The sequence below is a fragment of the Penicillium cosmopolitanum genome, assembly GCF_028827165.1.
Source record: "Penicillium cosmopolitanum strain IBT 29677 chromosome Unknown utg000008l:1.0-4398992.0:1.0-4402845.0, whole genome shotgun sequence".
Classification (NCBI taxonomy): Eukaryota; Fungi; Ascomycota; class Eurotiomycetes; order Eurotiales; family Aspergillaceae; genus Penicillium; species Penicillium cosmopolitanum.
Window position 1 is genome coordinate 1132500 of NW_026622678.1, and position 14254 is coordinate 1146753.

Consider the following 14254-nt stretch of genomic DNA (forward strand, 5'->3'; position numbering starts at 1 on the left):
TGAAAACAGGAGTAGATTGATGTAGTGTGCTAAAAGCTGCCTGACTCGTAACAAAAAGACATGGATACCAGTTTCTGCAATTTAACGCTCACTAGAAGGCGATCGAATCCAAAGCACAGTATTGTAGATCTTGCTGACATACCAGTAGTGCACTTGCCAATTCGAGAAGAAACAGCGGAAACAAAGGTCTGATGGTACTTTGACCTGCACAGACTGAACCTGGATTGGAATAAGCTACGGCTTGGACGTCAGCAGCCTGTGTGCTGAATGGGTAGCATGACTGATTATTAATTCGTGGCTTCCCCATCCCTCAGTATAACCGTATGGAAATACATACAAGCCACGAATTGATTTCAAAGCGCGGCAATTTTGCAGTTATATAAGTAACTAAAGTATTCTGGGTAAGTAGGCTAACCTTGTAACTACAATTCAACAGCAAACACTCCCAAGCGGCCTCAATTTCAATCAATTCTTCATACTATGGCCTCTATCCCTACCCTCGTATTCGGTGGAGCGACCATCACCGCCGAAGATGGAAGCTTTTCAAACGCTGTAGAAGTCTCGAGTCTATTTGAGACCCTCAAAGCTGAAGGAATCACTCAACTTGACACTGCGCAGTCCTATGGTGGTGGCACCAGTGAGCGACTCATTAGTCAGGGCGAGGGATTGTCAGATTTCCTTGTTGATACCAAGCATATCGGAGGATTTGCTCCAGGAAGCTCATCTCGAAAAGAGATCTTTGAGCGAGCGATCGCCAGCCTAGAAAGACTAGGAGTTGAGAAAGTGAGATCCATCCTGAAATAGGAGACTTGTTCACATACTGACGACCACAGGTGAACAACTTCTATATCCATGCCCCTGATCCGAAGGTGCCTCTTGAGGAAACTCTTGCCGGGATCAACGATCTCTACGAAGCAGGCAAATTCAACAACTTTGGGCTGTCCAACTTCAACGCCGACGAAATCAAAGATGTTCTGCGTGTGGCGACTGAGCATAATTACATTCTTCCGAAAGTCTACCAGGGAAACTACAGCGCGATTGCCCGTCAGCTGGATAATGATATCCTGCCCACTCTGCGCGATAATGGAATTGGTTTCTATGCCTACAGTCCCATCGCAGGCGGATTCCTCACCAAAACCACTGCCCAGTTGACTTCCGGTACGAAGGGAGAGGGCCGCTGGGACCCGACGTCACCGTTGGGCTCATTCTATCATGCTCTATACGGAAAACCCGCTTTCTTTGAAGCATTGGACAAGTGGAATGCCATTTCCGAGGCGGCCGGGATCCCCAAGGCTGCGCTTGCTTATCGATGGGTGGCGTTTCATTCGGCTCTTGATGCACGACTTGGGGACGTACTGGTCATTGGAGCTAGCAGTCTGAACCAGGTGAAACAGACTGTTGCTGCACTTAAAGCTGGGCCTCTGCCCAATGAGGTGGCAGCGCAGGTCGCAAGCTTGTGGGATATTGTGAAGAACGATGCGGTTGTGAATAACTTTGATGTCCTTAGACCAACCTAGAGGTGACTGACTATATTTTGTGGATACTAGGCTTGAGGGTGCTTCTAAGACACTATATTCCTTTTTATAGGTTAGCTTGTGCAGAGGTTGATCTGGAAAAGGTGTAAGAAAATACCTATCACCGCTAAGACCAGTTTGTTAGGTTAGAATGTTAATATACATAACTACAAGTATAGTATATGTATCTCTGGCTAGTTAGTACTTAAGAGTATTAGAGATATTAGATAATTAAGTTAGAAACATTAACATTCTTAGTATTAGTACTGGACTTGGTATTCTTTAGAAAATTAATAAACAATTGGACAGACTTAATAGGCTACTGGGCCTGAGAAATACTAAACTGCTTAACTATCTAGATAGAGATGAATTTACTAATTACTAGTACTATCCTCTGTAGTAGTGTAGTCCTAGTAGTAACTTAAAGAAATCTAGCTATACTAGTAGCTTTACAACTTATTAAGGGCTCTTCTTCTTTCCCAACAGCCATATGGGCACCTATAATGCGTCCGCCATCTCGCCCAGTGTTGCAAAGCGCCAATCAAAAATAGGATCATCCCGATTCCCCATCGTAGCCCCAGGTCTCTCAATCCACACAGACTTGATACCTGCCCTCCGTGCCGGCTGATGATCATGAAACTGGCTCTGCGCCGTCTGCAAGATCTGATCCGGTGCTACGCCAAACTCAGCCTGCACCGCCGTTTTCATATACTCGAAGTTCCGCGCATCGGGTTTGTACGAGCCGATATCCTGCGCCGTGATGATCTTGTCGAAGGGAAAACCTTGCAAGCTGCCGGCATTGGACTTAGCGAACGAAGCCCTGTCTACATTCGAGAGAACGACGAGCTTGTAGTGCTTTGATAGCTTTCGGAGGGCCTCGACAGTATCTGGAAACGCGGGCCAGCTTCCGACGGATTCCCCGAATGTCGTACTGGCTTCCTTGCTAGGCGTAGAGAGACCCAGGCGTGTAGCTAGCAGGGGATGGACGGTGGCGAGGAGATGTGAGTACGGCATATCGGGTGTAAGCTTTTGCTGCTCGGCTTCTAGCTCGTGGAATTCGGTCAGAAGCTGCTCGCGGGTGAATTGGTTCTGGTTGGCGAGGAGGGGTTGTAGAGCAGCGAGGATGCCACCCTCCCAGTCGATCAGGGTTCCGTAGACGTCGAAGCAGAGGAGACGGTAGTCAGAGAGCTGGGCCATAGTTGTATCTCTTTAGATATAAGTGATATAGTACGATTAGGACTTTGATGGTTGTAGTTGTGATCGGATTTCAGCTACAGGTTGTGCCCCGCACGTTCTGGTCTCCCCGCTCGAGTCATGGTACTTTGTTTCCCGCAGAAAACGGAAACATACATTTTCTAATCTATAGATGATAAATACTGATATTAGTGGTACTACAGAATTAGAGGACCCCTTAATCATAAAACGTATGTATTACTTCGGCGAACAAGAAGACCATCGTTCAGGCGCTCGTACAGACGTTGAGGCCCGGTTGAGAGAAACAGAATTAGAACACAAGACCTCCCAAACCATTCTTAGATTTACCAGACTGGAGAGAGAAGATCATAATGGAGAAGAAACCACGTTTGTATCATGATTGGACCGGGAAGTACAGAAAACCTATGTCCATCATTCCGGAACCGCGCTGTTTGAACTTTTTTATTTGGTTCTCCTCCGAAAGTTGTTGGTGCCATGACCTAAAAAATCTTGTATGATCCGGTATCATTCCGTTCCAACATACAGATGCGCGAGAACTCCGGTCAACCCATTCCACCGCAATCCTTTTCTTTCCTGACGCACCATCGTTCCCCTTTCCCCTTAGCGATCCGTTTATGCCTCAATCAGAGCACGGCGGAGCTGAGTACCACGCTGGCGGGAAGACAGATGAGCGACCTCCTTGGGAGCGGCCTTGGCGACCTGCTCGTTGGCCTCAGTGAGGATGAGCTCGATGTGGCAGGGTTGGCTCATGTAGGGGTTGATCTGGAAAAGGTATCAGAAAATGCTTAACAACACCAAGACTCGTTTTTTGTGTTTGAATGTCAACGTACACGACCGTGAGCTCTGTACGTACGCCTGCGGTTGGCAGGGGCCTGAGAGCATTGGATACGCGAGATTTTCAGGTTAGAGGTATCAAGACCCTTAGTGTCGGCGTTGGACTCGGCGTTCTTCAGCAGGTCGATGATGAACTCAGCGGACTTGACGGGCCAGCGGGCCTTGGAGACACCGAACTGCTTGCCTAGAGATGAACGCTGTCAGTTAACTGTTCGACAACATATATACTATGGCGTATGCCATGATGTATGTATGCTATGTGCTGTGATGTGTGCCATGATGCATAATATGTTGAAAATTTCGAGCCGCAACAGTGTCAGTGTCATTTCGGATTCCACACAATCAGCCCAGCCACATTCCCCGAAACTGTCGATTATCCTCCTGCTTTCTTAATCCGAGATCCATTGACACCATTGCTGCCGTCCACTTCCAACATGTAGAGAAAAATTTCGAGGGTACTCACCCTGAGCGGTGCGACCAGTGGAGCCAGCGTAGCGGCGCATGGGGATGGCCATGGACTTCTTGGTGACGTTCTCGAGGTAGGTAAGGGCCTTGTCCAGCTTCATGCCGTTGACGGCCTGGGCGGTCTCGCGGGTGTTCTTGAAGCTGACACGAAGGTAAGAGCCGCGAGCGCGAGCGCTCTTGGCGTTTTCGATCTCCTGAGCGGCGTAACGGACCTATAAATCGTAGAGAGAAGGTCGTCAGCAATCATGATAGTCGTTTGGGGGTGGTGGTAGTCATGTCGGGTTCGTGCGAAGGCGATTGATCGCTTGCCCAACATTTCGAAGATTCGAGATGAATTGGACAAGGATAGAGACGCGCGAGTGCATATTTCGAAGGCCGGAACAACGTAGGGGAGCAGAACTCACCATCTTGAAGGAGTTGGCGAGGGGAAAATGATGGTCCTCGGTGTCGGGTTGATGTTGTCGCTTTTCGAAGGCCGTCCGCTAACGTTGGAACACCAGGGTTGGTGGTGCGGTTTTTTTCGCTTAAAGCCCTAACGCTAGCCACATATGGTAGGTGCTTAGATAATGTGGTCTCGTGCTGAATAAGTGGGCCGTTCACCTTAAGTGGAATATTGTTGTTCCGCCCCGGCGGCTGCTTACATACTAACTCTATGACCCACAATCTTCCACCACATTCATTAACGGGGTTCTAGACAACTCTGGTGATTAACTTAGAGATGGGCGAGTTGGAAGCAACGCTAACCAATTCTAAGAAATGATTTCCGACCACCATTGGCTTCTATAAAAGGAAGCTACAGTTTAGACTTTCTAGAAATCGCTTGCAACTTGAAACTTGAAATGCATTCTATTCTATGATATCTTGTATTACACTTAGCGCTTCTGCTCCGGAACCTGGGTGATCAGCTCCCCCTTCTCCACGGCCAATTTCAGATTATCCAACACCAAAACCTCCATCTCCTTCTGTGTCTCGTATGTCATCGTACCGATATGCGGCAGCAGCATAATCCGAGGGTTGTTCACCAGACCCGGCTCGATTTGCGGCTCCTTCTCATACACATCCAGACCAGCGGAGCCAACCTATCACCACCAGTTAGCATAATTCCAATTTACACTTCGATTGTAGAGCGGATGAAAAATATACCTTGCCGGAGTCAATCGCCGCGACCAGCGCCTTCTCATCAATCAGAGCCCCACGCGCCGTGTTGACGATGACCACACCATCCTTCATCTTGCTGAACTCGGGCGCACCGATGATATGCCGGGTTGAAGCATTCAGAGCGAGGTTCAAGCTAAAGACGTCCGAGTTGGCCAGCAACTCATCAAACGAGACGTAGGTTGCGCCGTTCTCCAATTCTGGGGACAGGCGCGAGCGGTTGTGGTATTGGATCTTCATGCCGAAAGCCTTTGCGCGAGTTGCCATTTCCTATTGGATTCAGATTAGCAGGTGTACCTTATTAATGAGAATCTGGGAGGATTGGTGCACTCACCCGTCCAATACCGCCCATGCCGAGGATACCCAGGACCTTGTTCTGAGGGTCACGACCCAGGGTAGTCTTTCCGTGCCATTGGCCTGTTACAATGACCCGTTAGTGTCTTACGCACCTTGAGCTGCGGTCATCGCATATGTTACTCACCTGCCCGAAGAGCGGCCTGCGGGACATAAGCCTGGCGCAGCGCACCAATCATCAAGAAGATGCCGACATCAGCGGTGGCATTGTTTACAGCAACGGGGGTGCTAGAAACGGCAATGTTCTTCTGCGTGCAAGCGGGGACATCAATGTTATCGTATCCAGCTCCATTGTGGCAGATGTACCGGAGAGACTGGGCAGGAGTGCCAGCAATTCGGCATCAAAGGGCCCGGTGTACTAGCAAAAGCGCAGTTAGCGGACGGGTGGTTCCGTCGAAAGATCAATTGAGTTGAACACACTTTATTGGAGGTATTGGAGCGGTATATGGCAACGACGTCGTCGTACTGACCAGCCTTGCAGTTCTTGATGAACTCCTCACGAGTTCCGTTGGGGAATTCCTATGCGCGGTTAACTAGGAGCTCTGACAGCTCTTCCAAAACCAAAATTGATACATACCTTGAGGGCCAGGAGCGAGGAGAGACTCTCCCACTCCTTGCGCGCGTGAGTAATTTCTCCAATAAGGAGAGCAGCTTGGGAAGGCATGTTGGAGATTCGAATCTGCGGGGTGGTGAGCTTACACGCATGATGTCAGTGGGGAAGCACATCACCTACCTGAATACAGCTGGAATAGAGACTTTTAACAGAGCAGGGTAGGGTATCGAAGAGCAGAGCAAAGGTGGAAAAGAGGAAAAGTGTCAAGGAGAAAAAGATGGAGGGGTCAGAGAGTTATTACTCCAAAAAGGGCATGAATGCCCCAGGGTGGTGCCAGTCCGATAAGCCGGCGGAGCTCCACTGGGATGACGCCCCCGCGGGAGGTCACAACTTGGTGGTCGGCAATGGAAGACAGATTCCGGGCATTTCTAGAGGAGATTAGATGGAGTAGCACTACCACGAGTTATAGTTATATTTTATGATTATATCCCCAGTCTCCAGATCTTCTCTTGCCCTCTAATACCATTGTAATTAGTACACCATCAACTATAATAAACGGAAAATAATCCAGTGCCCCCGCGGATTCCCCCAATGCACCCCCACTCACTCAAAGGATTTATGAGGTTTCCCCCACGTCAACCACGTCGGCAATTGAAGATTCCCCGAAATGGACGGTTTCCGGACCAACTCCGCTGAGGGGAACATCCAACTGCCGCCCTCATTTATCTTGCTTTTACTTTGACATTTACATTTTTGCATCTGCATCATCTTGCAATCCTACCTCCTCCCTTACCTCAATCCATTCCACACATCACATCCATCATGGCAGAGTCATCAGCAACCGCACTCGTCCTCCACGGCGCTAAGGATCTCCGTGTCGTACGTCTTAAATTCCCACTAGCATCCACTATATACTACCTAACGAGTCAATAAACTAACAACCACCCAGGAGAAGCGAGCAGTCAGCGCTCCCTCCGGCGCCGACGTCCAAGTTGCCGTCCAAGCAACCGGTCTCTGTGGCTCCGACCTGCACTACTACTCCCACGGCCGAAACGGCGACTTCGTCGTGCGCGAACCAATGTGTCCAGGCCACGAGTCCGCCGGCACCGTCACAGCCATCGGACCAAACGTGACAACCCTCAAAGTCGGTGACCGCGTCGCCCTAGAAGTCGGCCTTCCCTGCCGCAAATGCGCCCTCTGCAAATCAGGCCGCTACAACATCTGCAAAGCCATGCAATTCCGCTCCAGCGCAAAGATGTTCCCCCACCTCGACGGCACTCTCATGGAGCGTACCAACCACCCCGCTGATATGTGCCACGCTCTTCCCTCCAACGTGTCCGACGCCGGTGGTGCCCTTGTCGAACCACTGGCCGTCTGCCTGCACGCCATCCGCCGCTCTCGCCCCCCATCCAAGGAAGAAGTTGCCGCCGCAAAGACCACAGGCGAAGGCACATCCGCATTGGTCTTTGGTGCTGGCGCCATCGGCCTCCTCCTCGCTTCCTCGCTCGCAGCCGCAGAAAACTTCTCTTCAATCCTCGTCGCAGACATTGACGCAGCCCGATTGGAAATCGCCGCCTCGCTCGGTCTCAAGACTGCTCTGATCCCGCGCGGTGATCCCGCCAACCCCCCTCCTCCCAAGGACGCCCCTCACGCAGATCAGACCGCCTGGGCCCTGGCCAATGCGCAAAGCGTCGCGGCGACTTTAACCGAGGCTGCCAATTCAGCTGATAGCTCGGAAATCACTGGCTTTAGCCGTGTGTATGACTGCACTGGTGTGCCTGCCTGCGTACAGGCGGGTATTTACGCCTCCTCGCCCGGTGGTCTGCTTGTTCAGGTTGGTATGGGTAATCCCATCCAGACTGTCCCTGTTGGTGCGGCTGCGCTGCGTGAGGTCGATGTCATTGGTACATTCCGTTATGATGGACATGCTTACCCCGCTGCTATTGCGCTGCTTGCCAGTGGTAAGCTTGCTGCTACTGAGGATAAGGTTGTGACCCACCGGGTGAGTTTGGAGGATGGTGCGCGCGCTTTCACTCTTGCTGGTAAGGGTATTGATGAGAGTGGTCGTCCTGTTGTCAAGGTTATTATTGAGAGTAAGCTGCAGTCTTCTCTGTAGATGTGCTGTGTATTAAAAAGGAGTTGTGTGTGATGTGATGACGTTGATGATCTTGAAAATACCCATGTGAAATAGTTGGTTGGTTGTGGATGTTCAGAGTGCATATATTAAATTTTAGAATGAATCATGATTTGCATTGAATTTACTTTTGTTCCAAGGGGGAGGTTCATGGATTTTTAGAGGGTCTAGAACTTAAGGTGTAGCAAAAGTAGGTCATGTTGGAAAGTAACTTCTTCGGGATTGTACAATTGAATTTGATTATTTCTCTTCTTGCTATGTACTAGCTCTGTACCGCAATCTATTTCAGCCCTCCTGCCAGCAACAGACTCTGGCCTGTCATGTATCCCGTAGTAGCCAACATAGTCACGACATTGGCCGTCTCCTCAGGTGTTCCAAGGCGCTGCAAAGGAATACCAGCTGCGACCTCTGGAATAGCCGCGGCATTCGGGATCATGCCCGTTTCACCGATCATGGCAGGGGCGACATCGTTGACACTAATGTTAAACTCGGCCAGGCGGCTGGAGAGGTTCTTCATCATTCCGGTGAGGCCACCCTTAGAAGCGGCATAATCTGAGCAAAGAGCAAAGGTTAGACACAGAATAAAAACAAGACAAGAGAGCGCGAACTTACGACATCCGTTGATACCTCCTCCTTGGCCAGCAATGGAAGACATAAAAATGATACGTCCCCACCGCTGTTCCTTCATGTGCTCAACCACACCCTTCACCAGGATAAATGAAGCGCGAAGGTTCACAGTCAACATGTAATCGAACTCCTCGAGCGGAATCTCCCACACGTTGGTCATCCGTTTCCCGTATCCGGCATTCGAGATAAGAATATCCGGTCGGTGACCGTGTTGTGTGTCAATTTGCTGGAACATGGCCTCGATCTGATCGGCATCTCCTACATCGACCTGGTGAATCGAGATGCGAAGCTTGTTCTCGGCATACTTGGTGCGGAGATCAATCACTAGTGCATTGAGCGGTTCCAGGCTCTTGGAGTAGGTCAGGGCCAGATGGACTCCTCTTTGCGCGAGTTGATGAGCGCATGCGCTTCCGATACTATTTGCAAGCCGATCGCGTTAGCAATTTTTCGCATTATAATTCCAAGCCACGCATTGATAGCATTGTGCAATATTCATCGTAGCTAGGTCAATGGAGTAATGCTTACCCGCCAGATGCGCCAGTGATAAGGGCAAGTTTGCCCTGGATCTCATTAAGTGACATTGTATAGGTGGTTTTGAAGAGGAGTAGGCGAGAGTGTGAAAAGAGAAGTCACTCCGTGATCCAAGATTGAATGGGATTTTGGAGCTGCTGAAGGTGGTACAGCTGGCCTCGGTTACCCCTCGATGGTCGGGGCGATCTCCGGGAGGAGCTCCGCAGCCCCGCACCATTATCCGCGAAATGGATCGGCCTTTGAGAATTTCCCAAATGGGACGAACAGATAAATAACTAGAAGAGAAGGTTGCTGCTCATATCACCGAGCCAGGTCGATGGTTGCCAACTCTGCGACCGGTCTTGACCTGGCTGATAAGGATCGGAAGGATTTTGAAACGCATCCAACCCTAGCAGACCACCCGAAATAGCATCCCCGGAGACATAGTCACCCACAGCTTCCAAGTCAAGCCATGAAAAATCATTCGCTGGACTAAAGTCCATATATGTGTGGTCGGTGACCGGGTTAGACAGTGCGGTTTGCATCGCAAAGTCATTGCTGCGAGATGTCTCCGCCGATGTATTACCGACGGATGATTTGGTTTTCCACAGTAACTCCAGCAACCGAGAGTAACGCGATCCAATATCGTCTTTACCGGCGCTGGATTGTCTCAACACTTCGGTGGTACGTGCGACTAGGCCTTGAACCTTGGCTTCTTCTGAAGGAACCATCATGCCGAAAGAGCGAGCCTTGTAGAGGAACACGGCGGAGTAAATGCCATATCTGGAGTCGGGTAAGTAGATGAATCGAGCGGGCTGGATGGAACGTAGTCTTACAAGTAGAATCGCAGCGGCATAAAATGCAGATGCCGCTCTGGATCCACGGAGTCAACAAGAATGGTCAGATAGGCTTTCGCCGCATCGACAGACTCGTAAATGAATCGGGAATCTTGCATCGAAGCGACATTTTTGAAAGTACTCCTGAGTTGTTCACGATGGGAGCTTCCATCATTCTTCGGCTTCACTAACGACTGAGAAATCGCGGCCTGGAAGGCAAATGCAGTCGTATATAGGCGCAGGTACTCGTACGAAAGATCTAAAGTAGCCCGCATTGGTGGAGAGCCTGTTACACACAATGGTTAGCCTATACTCGTGTCAAGATAGGTTTGGAGGAACGTACAGTCCAAAGGTCCCCACAAAGACTTCCACCGTAGGATTGCGAGTCGAAAGTCATCGACATATTTGACGTAATCGCCCATGAGCATCATCTGGTTGCTGGTTCGCATTCCAGAATACAAAACCTCGTGGACATTTCCATAGAGTTGTGTAAGATCCAGCATTGCTTGAAAAATCTTTGAGTAGTCCTCATCACCTTCTTTGGCTGGCTGCAGCGATGGGAAATCCTGACTCACAAGACCGGTCATTGGGCCCGGTCCCCGAGACCAGAAAGCTCTCCCAATCCGCACGGAGATGAGCCGATCAGAGACATAGCAGCTAGCCCAGGCTAGCCGCCGGCGAGCTTCAGTTGCCTGATCTCCATATGGATCTCCACGGAAGGATGTCCGGTCTAGTCCGATGAAGTAGCCCGAGCGCAGGGCGAGCCCAACATGCATCCATGCAGCTCGGTCCTCCTCTCCGCGTCCAACACGCTCTACGCGAGGCCGTAGACCTTGCGGTTCCCACTCAGCTAGGAGAAGTAGAGCCTCCACGGCCTCGACGTCACAGTCTGCTCCCGCAGCGATACCCGAGATCAACTCGTGCATGTATTTTGAACAGTACTCGTGTATCTCAGGCCTGTCAACTAAATCCTTCGACGCAATGGTTAGGACCGCAGTCAGCAAATATTTCTCGTTGGTTGCGAAATCATCCAACGCCGAGCGCTCAAAGTATTTGCGCGGAACCAATGGGAGATATGGGTGGAAGTTGTCTGCATAGCGAGTAACGAGCTGCCAGACAGTTCCAGGGTCCAGAGACCGTAGCTGGACTAGCCTGTATGCCCTGATACCAGCATTCGGGGTATTGAAGTCTGCGACAACACCATTCCGCAGACCATTATTATATGTTGAGAAAGTACCCGAGTCTGATCGGACCCGTTCATCCTGGCCCTCTGGGGCGGTGCCATTATCCTGGGTGGCGATCCCGGTCAGACATTGCCAGGCATCGGAGGGGTTACGCGGAACGGAGTCGATGGAAGCTTCTTCTTCTTCGACGGCTCCGGAGGTGGCTGGAGGATTTGGGGGCAGAAAAACCACTGGGCCGGGGTAAGAAGCTGATGGAGGTTGGCGCGCCTCAGAGCTATTTGGGCTCGTGATTTCTTCCGAGTCCTTGCTCGGGGAGGGATTGGTGGCCGGGGTAAAGTTTTTGATTTTGTTCTTGCGAATGCGCCGGCCTCCACGGTTGGAACCACCAAGAATGCATTCACGATGCTCGCGCACGCAGCGTTGACAGGGTGGCTTGCCCGGATTGCCGTTGCCGTTGGCGTCGCTAAGCGCCACGAGGTTAGCGGGGAGCTCCCAGAATTGCAGATCTCCGGGGACAGCAGCAGCAGCAGCCAGGGTCGACTTACAGATCACAGCGTGATTTGCGCTGCCTGCAGTGTAGACAGGCTCGTGAGACACGTTTGACGACGTGGTCGGACCGCCGAGGGTCAGTCTCAGTGTCGGCCTGTGATGGAGACATAATATCGATTCGGGCCTTGCGACACGGATGGGTTTACAGCGACATTATTGCCGGACAGGGAAGTGATAGAAAACAAAAGCCGAGTGATGACCCACCGTGGAAAAACAAGTGCGGAGGAGGAGAAGGAGGAGAAGCCTTACTCATCGTGTTGGGGTCGGAGTGGATTGTGGGGAAAGAGAGAGATGAGGTTATCCAGTGACTACTAACTACCTAGGGTATGTACAACTACCACTACCACTACCACTATACCAATACACCCCTATAACTAATTGGATATCTGTACTACAATCAATTGTGTAGCAGAGAATATTATAATTACTGTGATCACTCCAACTGCTTCATCTTTTATTTTGCCAATATCATACTCCTCTCCTCCTCTCAATAGCCGACGGCATTTGAAGCGATAACCGACCTTGAGATATCCGGGCCAACTCCGCCTCCGCGCGCATCGCGTGGGGGGGAGCTTGTCGTCATGCCGGAACTTTTTGGTTATTTGGAGGGGCTATTGATTTCCCCCTCCTTCTACTTCTGCTTCTTATTCTACTTCTTCTTGTTTTCGTCTTCTTCTCCCTCAATTCGAATCAATTAATATCGGCATCATGACATCAGTCGCTTCCCTATTCTCCCTTAGCGGGCGTACTGCCCTCATCACCGGCGGCACCCGTGGCATCGGCCAGGCCATGGCTTTTGCCCTGGCCGAGGCCGGCGCCGATGTTATTCTCGTCCAACGCGACGAGTCAAACACTTCCACTAGAGACGAAATCATCAACCGCCTGGGTCGCAAGGCCTACATCCATGTTGCCGAGCTGTCCGATCGCAAATCGGTCAAGGAAATTATTCCCTCGGTGACTAGCCAAGGACTCAAGCCCGATATCCTCGTTACCTGCGCTGGTATTCAACGGAGGCACCCAAGCCACCAATTCCCTGATGAGGATTGGGACGAGGTCAGTCGCCCCCTCCCTCCCCTTTTGCAATTCACATGCCATGTTCAACGCTAACTCGGAGGTGCCCCGAACTAGGTTCTCGAGGTGAACCTCTCCGCGGTGTTCGTCCTGTGTCGGGAATTTGGCGCCTACCTGCTGTCTCGCGACGCATCTGAATTCCCCTCCGGTCGCCGTGGGTCGATTATCAATGTTGCCTCGCTTCTTACCTTCCAGGGTGGTATCACCGTCCCCGCCTACGCTGCCTCCAAGGGTGGTATTGGACAGCTGACCAAGGCGCTCTCCAACGAGTGGATCTCCAAGGGAATTAATGTCAACGCTATTGCCCCTGGATACATCAATACCGACATGAACGTCGCACTTATCAATGATGCGGACCGCAACGCCGGGATCATGGCGCGTATTCCAGCCGGTCGGTGGGGCAAGCCCGAGGATTTCAAGGGACCGGTGGTCTTCTTGGCTAGCGATGCCAGTAGCTATGTCTCTGGCGAGATAGTCACCGTTGATGGTGGCTGGATGGGTCGGTAAATTGGACCGATGAGATGATGCATAAACGAATTGGATGAATCATGCCACATGCATAGAAGTTGAAAGAACAAAGTTGGCAAACCTTGAAGATACACAAATGGATGAAACGAGTGTGAGATGTGGAAACCACTTCAAATAAATTAATGTGAGTTAGTCATGGATAGTTATATGAGTCGCCTGATACCCCAGGCAGAAATAGATCAAAAAGATTCTGCTTTTCATTGGCGAACATGCACAAAGATCTGTTTTCCCCTCTGAATCTTTATTCAAGATATGCAAAAAAGCCCGGAACAAATCGTATGATGGGGCCGGTCGGTTGCTTTTCAATTTCAACTTGCGCCATTAGGGGGGTTAGGGGGGGTTAGGGGTGACCCTAAACATCGCTAGACATCGCCAAACCCCGCGGCGCGAGTCGGTTGGTTTCTGATAGAGAAATCTGAAACCGCAAAACCTATCCATGCGATATATGATAGGCCCACTTAGACTCAACTCACCGCTGCCTAGCGTCTTCCTCTCCCTGTCCCTGGGCGTCACGCCCGGTCGCAGATCTGTAAGGATCCTCAGCTGCCCTGACAGCCAGTCCCAAGCGGCCAATCATCGTTTCGATGTTTCCGCTGTCCGACCCCCCTGGAAACACCGGCGCTTCTTGGTGACAGAAGGAGACTTTCCGATAGGCTTGGACCTACTTGGACCAGCTTAGACCAGCTCGCTCATACCATGGAGAAAGGAGCTCCTGGCCCGGTAGT

General features: G+C 50.9%; 7 protein-coding genes across 7 annotated transcripts; 3 read left to right on the forward strand and 4 right to left on the reverse strand.

Moving 5' to 3' along the window:
- Window positions 1–480: 480 nt before the first annotated feature.
- On the forward strand, window positions 481–1517 carry N7509_006980 (aldo/keto reductase family protein; the record flags this gene model as incomplete). Its single annotated transcript, XM_056631617.1, has 2 exons — window positions 481–783; window positions 834–1517. The coding sequence occupies 2 exons, from the start codon at window positions 481–483 to the stop codon at window positions 1515–1517; spliced, it is 987 nt and encodes a 328-aa protein (XP_056487168.1).
- Window positions 1518–2012: 495 nt separating this feature from the next.
- On the reverse strand, window positions 2013–2711 carry N7509_006981 (putative haloalkanoic acid dehalogenase; the record flags this gene model as incomplete). The annotated part of the gene is made up of 1 exon (XM_056631618.1): window positions 2013–2711. The coding sequence occupies one exon, from the start codon at window positions 2709–2711 to the stop codon at window positions 2013–2015; it is 699 nt and encodes a 232-aa protein (XP_056487169.1).
- A 630-nt stretch (window positions 2712–3341) lies between these two features.
- N7509_006982 (60S ribosomal uL22 domain-containing protein) lies at window positions 3342–6201 on the reverse strand (the record flags this gene model as incomplete). The annotated part of the gene is made up of 10 exons (XM_056631619.1): window positions 3342–3491; window positions 3560–3747; window positions 4027–4240; window positions 4433–4510; window positions 4922–5107; window positions 5172–5453; window positions 5518–5600; window positions 5665–5851; window positions 5958–6056; window positions 6115–6201. The coding sequence occupies 10 exons, from the start codon at window positions 6199–6201 to the stop codon at window positions 3342–3344; spliced, it is 1554 nt and encodes a 517-aa protein (XP_056487170.1).
- A 711-nt stretch (window positions 6202–6912) lies between these two features.
- On the forward strand, window positions 6913–8206 carry N7509_006983 (NAD(P)-dependent alcohol dehydrogenase; the record flags this gene model as incomplete). The annotated part of the gene is made up of 2 exons (XM_056631620.1): window positions 6913–6969; window positions 7040–8206. The coding sequence occupies 2 exons, from the start codon at window positions 6913–6915 to the stop codon at window positions 8204–8206; spliced, it is 1224 nt and encodes a 407-aa protein (XP_056487171.1).
- Window positions 8207–8504: 298 nt separating this feature from the next.
- On the reverse strand, window positions 8505–9432 carry N7509_006984 (SDR family NAD(P)-dependent oxidoreductase; the record flags this gene model as incomplete). The annotated part of the gene is made up of 3 exons (XM_056631621.1): window positions 8505–8776; window positions 8837–9267; window positions 9377–9432. The coding sequence occupies 3 exons, from the start codon at window positions 9430–9432 to the stop codon at window positions 8505–8507; spliced, it is 759 nt and encodes a 252-aa protein (XP_056487172.1).
- Window positions 9433–9657: 225 nt separating this feature from the next.
- On the reverse strand, window positions 9658–12084 carry N7509_006985 (fungal specific transcription factor domain-containing protein; the record flags this gene model as incomplete). The annotated part of the gene is made up of 4 exons (XM_056631622.1): window positions 9658–10144; window positions 10198–10483; window positions 10541–12024; window positions 12077–12084. The coding sequence occupies 4 exons, from the start codon at window positions 12082–12084 to the stop codon at window positions 9658–9660; spliced, it is 2265 nt and encodes a 754-aa protein (XP_056487173.1).
- Window positions 12085–12638: 554 nt separating this feature from the next.
- Window positions 12639–13508, forward strand: N7509_006986 (putative 2-deoxy-D-gluconate 3-dehydrogenase; the record flags this gene model as incomplete). The annotated part of the gene is made up of 2 exons (XM_056631623.1): window positions 12639–12983; window positions 13059–13508. 2 exons carry the CDS (start codon window positions 12639–12641, stop codon window positions 13506–13508), a joined length of 795 nt encoding a protein of 264 aa, XP_056487174.1.
- Window positions 13509–14254: the final 746 nt, after the last annotated feature.